Source organism: Typha latifolia, chromosome 4, assembly GCF_019914945.1.
Source record: "Typha latifolia isolate L0001 chromosome 4, TyphaL0001v2, whole genome shotgun sequence".
In the NCBI taxonomy this organism is placed as follows: Eukaryota; Viridiplantae; Streptophyta; class Magnoliopsida; order Poales; family Typhaceae; genus Typha; species Typha latifolia.
In genome coordinates, this window is record NC_133089.1 from 14,442,363 (window position 1) to 14,450,264 (window position 7,902).

Sequence of the window (7,902 nt, forward strand, 5' to 3'; positions counted from 1 at the left end):
TTGTACATATCTAACCGAATCTGATTCTATTAAATTTGACTTACATATATCATTATCATAATTATGCGACAGTACTTAGTTAAAATGGCTCATGTTGTATAAAATTTTTTGAATTTAAATTGTGGTGACATTCCTATTTAGTAAGACACTATTAATTTCTTTCAAATAAAGATATGTTCCTCGTCGCAGAATGTAAAACATATATACAACTCAGTTGCATAAATTTCCTATAGTCAATCACTATGTCAGTAATTAATTAGCACCTAATTATTTAAATTGTTGTGAGTTCTTGCCTATTAATAAAATTCCCACATTTGATATTGCAGATGATCGACTACAGAATAGAATTAAAGTTCTATTCTGGTGTAACTCTTCATTTTTTATATTTGCACAACATAGGTTATATAAGTATAAGCTATTCTAGTATTTCTTTTGTAAACTAGTGTAATAATAATTATATCTGATTTCATATAAAATTAAAAGGATAGTTGATCAAATGAGTAAAATACTCGTTATAACTGATGGGTTGATAAGAAGAGAAGAAAAAGGAGAGATTTCGATTAAAATGATGTCTTTTTAAAAATAAAATATTAGATAGAGGAAAAGAGGAGAATAAGTAGTAGTAAAAATTATTTAATTTCTATACAAATATAAAAAGACTTGTACTAAACTAGTATTTCACAAGCAAACAAGTGTTAAAAGCTCTTATCAATCGCTCGAAGCCTAGATGTTTCTCCGTCTTATTATAGATGCATATACGTAGTTTTCAAATCCATTGGAGATATGGACAGGTGATAGCTTGATGACAACAATAATAATAGCTTGATGTATATTAACATAATTTACGAAGCACAATTGTAGCGAGAAAAAAGAAACACGGAATGAGAAAAGGAAAATTTCGAAGAAAAGCAAAATAATTGGAGGTTGAAGAATGAGTAAAATATATATATATACACTACCTAAATTAGAAGAAAAGTAAACACAAGGTTATTAGGTTGGATTTGCGGCAGACCGAACAACAGTAGATCCGAGATCTTAGTTAAGGGATTCTGGGTCCGGATTGAGCTTCCATATACTGTTACATTCATACCTAAACCTGTAGCTTTACTTAGTTTTCTTAGTTATTTATCTAAAACAATTGCAATTTTTCACGGCAGAGATAGATATATACAAGTGAAAACTCATGCGATTTAGACAATGATATTTCCACAGACCTTATCAAATCATCTCGTCTCCGACAAAATATGAAGATGATGGTCTGGAGATAATCCGAAGTGCTAGAGTTTCATTTGCTCACTTCTTTTGATTGCATTTGACGTCAAAGGTAAGTCTTTAACTTCGACTTGACAGGGTGGGATGATTCAAACAAAGAAAGGGGAAGATCTAGATAGCATTATGGAGAGGGAGGCGTGGCCTTCCTGTCTCTGCGCAGTAGTTTTACGACACCAAAAAAGTGGTTGTAATAATTTCCTTACGTAAAGATTATTTTAATTTTTTGGAAAACTATGACAAGCTTTGGCTATAAAAGCAACAGCAAGAGCCTGGGACTGGGATATTGGCTCAAACTTATATAACCTATAAAAGAATGCCTACAATGTTGCAACTCTTGCTCGAGCCATATTCTCTACTACCTCTTCTCCTCCTCTTCCCTCTCTTCTTACTACTATTAACTACTAGAAGAACCCACAAAACCCATCTCCCACCATCACCTCCGAGGCTTCCTATCATAGGAAACTTGCACCAAGTAGGTGCACTTCCTCATCGCTCCTTTTATGCCCTCTCCAAGAAGCATGGGCCTCTCATGCTTCTCCACCTCGGCGAGACCCCGACGCTGGTGGTCTCGTCCCCGGAGATGGCCCAGGTGATCATGAGAACTTATGATCACATCTTCGCATCCCGGCCGCCATCGAAGGGGTCCAATATCCTTCACAAAGGGGCGAAAAATATCGCCTGCGCGCCTTACTGCGAACACTGGAGACAAGAGAAAAAGCTTTGCACCATGCATCTCCTAAGTGCGAAGAAGGTGCAATCATTTAAGCATGCCAGAGAAGAAGAAGTGAGCTTCGCTATCGGGAAGATTTATAAAGCTCAAGAATCGTCGGAACCTATGAATTTGAGCGAAGTGTTAAATGCTTTCGCGAATGATATCGTCTGTAGAGTTGTTTCTGGTAAGTTCTCTAGGGAGGGAGGCAGGAATGTTTTGTTCCGTGAGCTTATAGAGAGGAACGGAGAAATATTAGGGGGGTTTAATTTAGTGGATTACTTCCCTAGGCTAGCTTGGGTGGACTTTCTATCGGGATTTAGCTCTAGGACAAGAAAGGTGGCTAAGAGATGGGATGACGTCCTTGAGGATGTGATAAAGGAACATACTATGAATCGAGTGAAGAATAATAAGCAGGAGAATACTGACTTTGTGGATATATTGCTCGCACTTGAAGATGATTTACAGATGGAGTATGGACTCACAAAGGATCATTTAAAAGCTCTTCTAGTGGTAACTACATTGATCTCATATCATTTTAAGCGGACTTTCCTTTTTCTTTGGACTATTTATTGTTTCCATTTCGATAAATCATGAACTTTGTAGGTTAGTGGGAGAGGCTGGATTTCTGGGAAGGGAGCACAGTTACTAAGTCACTTACGTATATGAGAATAATTATTATAATTAAATTATTTATAATACTAAGTAAAATATTATTAATGTGAATTAAGATCAGGCAGAAGGTTTTTTTATGTCAATTTCTTGATATCTTTTTCTTTCACCAATTTCTTCTATGTGGCAACAGACCGGTAGGCAGGCGGGCGGGCCTACTAGTTAAGAGAAATTTTCTAGGAATCAAGGGCCACCCTATCATAGGATAAGTACGAGCTAGAGAAAGGAGCTTTAATTATGAGCACATACTATTTATTATGGACTCTTAAATATTAAATTATAGTGTGATTCGATTAGCAGTCTAGGTAGAGTCGCTGAAGCCTCACCTTTAGGAATTTCGAACATGTTGGGCAAGTGTCTTAAGTATTAAACGTATCAAAATTTGCCACAACTAATGACTATCTTATATATATATTAGCAAGAATTTGCAAACATTAGTCTCTTTCCAAGGATATGCAATTATATTTTATGATATGAAGAGTCTTGAATTGTTAGTAGCGAGTCCTTAAGTGAAATTAAATTAAATATAATTTAAAATCTTTTTCTTGCTTCCTTTTTTAATTTTTTTCTATTCGATGTTAAATTATGACAGGATATGTTTGCTGCTGGGACTGCCACCTCTTATATAACTCTAGAGTGGGCAATGGCAGAGCTAGTGAAAGACTCGAAAGCCATGAAGAAACTACAAGATGAAGTACGAAGAATAGCTAATGGAAAAGAGATGGTTAAAATGGAGGATTTAACCGAAATGAGCTACCTAAGAGCTGTCGTAAAGGAAATTTTACGATTACACCCTGCTGCTCCCCTTTTGCTCGCAAGGGAGTCCATGAAAGATTGTCAAATTGAAGGATACCAAGTACCCAAGAGAACAAGAATTATTATTAATGCATGGGCTATTCATAGGGATTCAAAATTTTGGGAAGCAGCAGAGGAGTTCCACCCTGAAAGATTCATAGGGAGCTATGTGGATTACAAAGGAAATGACTTTCAGTTCATACCATTTGGAGCTGGGAGAAGAATTTGCCCTGGAATAAGCTTTGGAATTTCTACTGTGGAGCTCATGTTAGCTAATCTCGTGTATAGTTTTGATTGGGAGTTGCCTCATGGTGTGGTGAGAGAGGAGATGAATATGGCTGATACTTTTGGACTTACCATGCGTATGAAGGAGAATTTATACCTTGTTCCAAAATCATGTAAGAAGATATGAATATTGAAGGTGATTTGGTAAATGGTTTTGCCTTCTCCCACTCTGTAACACAGCCAACGTATAATGGAAGATAATGTCATAGGATGTAAACCACTAAGGTGTAATAAAAGTCAATGGATATTTTATGATAATATTTTATGTAGTATTTTATGTCAATATATACATACCACACGATGTTTATATATAAGTACGTAATGCTTGTCCGTAAGTATAGAATGTCTGTTCATATATATGCAATGCCTTACAACTTGATACCAAAGAGAAGCACTCTATCAAGGATAATAAATAATAGAAGCATTCTTATAAGACAGTAGAGGAAATAGGACCACTGTCGTAGAAATAAACCTCTTATTTAGCCAAACGCTAGTAGCACCGTAAGAAGAAGCATCAAGAAGCTTATCAAGAGATGCAAGCAGAGGTGACTCAACATCCTATGGAATAATAGACAACACCACAATAGACCTGAAAGGGAAAGCTACAATAGAAATTACAAACTCCAAAAAAAAAAGGAAAAGCGAAAAGCAAAACAACTTCAGAACAAATATAACCACTCGCAAAGGCAGGAAACTCACAACAAACAAGACAATAACAAAGATACCATAGAAATGCAAGCCCAAACAAACAAAGTTTGGTTTGACAAACCCAAGTGGTCGGAAAAGGGCTCTGAGAGTTGTTGCTGTTGAAGGGAAAGCTTGCGGGCAGGGGCTGACGAGGAGAGGAAAATCTGCACAAAGCAAGTGCTACTGAATGAGGAGAAGATATCAAAAGTGATTGCGACAAGTATGGCAAGGGGAGGAGAGCTACAGAGGTGACGAGGAGTAGACGGCGATGTCCAGCGAGACGAAGGAAGAGTGGTAACAGCGAACAACAACGATATCTAGAGGATGGGAGAGGCAACGGTGAGAGTGATAGCAACAGGAACGATAAGGAGCGGCGGCGACACACAAGTGAAAAGATAAGGAAGCTCAGGCAATTGAAATTTGAAGAGAAGAAGAGGAAAAGAAGAGGGGAAATAGGAAAAATGAGTTTCTCGTCGTCTCCTAACTCATCAACTAGGCTAAAGGGATAGAGAAGATACCGTCTTAAAAAGGGAGAGAAGTTCCTATGCCAAACTCTAGGAGAGCTAGGCCAGCACAAATCACAATGCAAGTTTGTAACTAAGAAATGTTGATTTCTAGATACAAAATAATAAATTCACTTTATGCCTAAACTTATTTTAAATTGAGAGAAAAATTAGATTAACGTTCATTACCGCTCAATCTTAGTCTTCTGGCTCAATTTTAACTATGATTTTGAAAAAGAAAAAAAAACGATATTTAGTTACAAAATTAGATTATCGGGGCACTAATATTGTAAATAACTTTCTCATTCCAAATGGGCCCGTGGTGTTTTCATTGTCAACCATTATAGAAATAATGAGAGAAAAATTGATGTCAACAACCCAGTTGAGCACTCACAAATAATACCAAAAGAGGAGGATTGTCGGCTAATCATCACCAACGCTAATTACGAATTTATTTGAATATACATTTATTTCTTTTGTGCGTATCTGAGTAATTATTCCGTTCTTTTCATTCGATTGACAGCCCAACAAGATAATTGCAGTTTTTGCCGGCAGAGAGCTTATACTTCCTGTCGACGGAATCAAAACTTAAGAACGATTTAGACGACGGTGGTTAGGATGGATCTTTCTTAATTTCCATGGACCTTATCATTAACAATCTGAACACTGAAAAGATATATGACCTTATCACCGGAGAGAACCAAATAATGTAGGGGGAGTGTAAACGAGCAGTGCTCTACCGAGCTGTGTTTAACTCGGCTCGACGAGTCAGTTCGAATCGACTCAACCTACTCGATTCAATAACCTAATAGCTCTATTAGACTAATCTAGCAAAGCTAATTTCTAATGCATTCGAAGAGAGGCATATAAACATTAGCAATTTCTTAATCAATTATGCTACATGAAAGTTATACATCTATTTTGATTTATACATATATAATATTATCTATTAAACCTATTCAAACGATGCTCGAGCGAACTGATCGTAGATGTTTTTAACTCAACTCCATTCGAACTATTTAGAGTTCAATCTAATTCACAAGCCTCACGAGCCACCGATCTTTTCGATATCCCCAGTCAAAAGTGCTCAAGTTCAATTTTCCCTCTTCTTTTCGTTGCATTTGAAGTTAGAGTTAGGCTGTTTAACTTACTTAAGCTGAGTGATGGTCCTCATGGACAAATAAGCAGATATATAATAGCAGAAACAAGTCTTTAATTTACAAATTGAGGAGGTGGCTTGAAAGAAACAAGGAAAGGAAAGGGAAAACAGCCCTTACATGCAACTGATAGGATCAGGACAATCTGAAGCAACTGTAAGTTCGATACAACGACTGAAACAATGCCTTATTAGATTTGTTGTTGGGAAACTGAAATCTGCTGGGCCTGTCTAAATCTGAAATGTAACAATATAAATTATTTATAATTTATAAAATAATTAAAATGTCTATTAACTTAATCTAGAAACTTAGTTAAATTTAACTAATAAATCTAATAGAAATATACTTTTTTATTATATTCACTGAATTATAGAGCTTAATTTATAAATAATAAAAATACAAAGCTTAAACCATACTTTTTTTTAAAAGATAAGTTATTATATATAAATTTCCGTACTAATAAATTAAAATTTACATGCATCTAGAGACAATTAGTGTGACCTTTTTGTATGCATCTCCAGACAACTAGTATCTTGTCAGTGACGAGATAGTTGATAAGATCCGTGGGAATTAAGAAAGATCACAGTCGGAATAGTATGACTCTTTTTACGCTATCTCTGTCGTGAAAAACTACAATTCTTTTTAATCAATATAGACAAGTGGCAGAGAGAAAGAAATTTGTTGACTTTTTTACTTGTATATCATTCATAATTTACTCATATAACTTTTTTTAAATTAATATTTATATGTACACCTCTTAAAATACATGTTATTTTTATAGAAGCACATACAGTTATTTTTTAAGTTAAATCTCAAAATTTTAATAGAAAAAGATAAAACTATCTTTAACTAAATATTTTTTATGAAAACTAGAATAAGAATAGATATTCAACTTTTAACGGTTAGTAGGATACCCATGCAAAAAATAAAAATTTTAAAATATATACATATAAAACCCATGTGTTTTAAAAGGTATATATATATAGGTAAATATTAAATTTGGAGGGGCATATGAATAAGAGGGTTTCTTCCGTGTAATAGAATTATTTTTTTATTAATTAATTTGATGAAGATCTAACTGTTAAGATCTTTAAGAGTATAATAGGAATGAAAGATATTACTCGTTCAACAGGTAATTTTTTTTAGATATATAATCTTGCATATTATTTTTTAACAATTATATTATCTTAATATTTTATTAAGTAAAAGACATATATATCATTAACTGAGAGTAATGTATATATATATATATATATCAAAATAAGGGTATTGATATCTTTTATAATTAACTTGATGAAAATTTAATTATATTTTATCTTTTTGATTATTTTTTATTATTTACATATATCTCTCATTAGTTTAAGATTGATTTAAATTAAATTTTAATAGATAGAGATAGAGAATTATATTTAAATTGAAGTTTATCTCCAAATAATCAAATTTAATTTATTTAATATTAAATGATATCTCCTATAATTAAGGCATAATTATATTTAAGAGAGAAATCTTAACACAAGAAAAAAAAATGTGTAGAGCGCTTTTTTCATACCGTAAAATTAATTATTTATCAATCACTTTGATGAAGATCTAATGGTTAAGATCTTCAAAGGTATAACGAGAAAATTGGGAAGTTAGGCACACGTAATTAATTTTCTTAACTAATATACTCTTTTTCTTACGTAATGTGGTTTTGGAATCGGTACCGGGTATGAAAACTGACTATTATAGCAGTTAGATTAAGATTATAATTTTTAAAGGTGCACTGAAGTATTTGCCTATAAATAAACATGGGATATTTGAAGGGTCTCTTTTTTTTAGGTTA

At 33.8% G+C, this 7,902-nt stretch overlaps 1 protein-coding gene across 1 annotated transcript; it reads left to right on the plus strand.

The window, feature by feature from the left end:
• Positions 1–1,569: 1,569 nt before the first annotated feature.
• On the plus strand, positions 1,570–3,991 carry LOC140787049 (indole-2-monooxygenase-like). The gene is made up of 2 exons (XM_073135798.1): positions 1,570–2,494; positions 3,246–3,991. Exons 1-2 carry the CDS (start codon positions 1,586–1,588, stop codon positions 3,858–3,860), a joined length of 1,524 nt encoding a protein of 507 aa, XP_072991899.1. The 5' UTR covers positions 1,570–1,585; the 3' UTR covers positions 3,861–3,991.
• Positions 3,992–7,902: the final 3,911 nt, after the last annotated feature.

Excerpts from the sequence above, each read along its gene's own strand:
- LOC140787049 (XM_073135798.1), top strand. The coding sequence starts at position 1,586 with ATGCCTACAATGTTGCAACTCTTGCTCGAGCCATATTCTCTACTACCT. Across the intron at positions 2,495-3,245 it reads ATTTAAAAGCTCTTCTAGTG|GATATGTTTGCTGCTGGGAC; the intron begins GTAACTACATTG and ends AAATTATGACAG.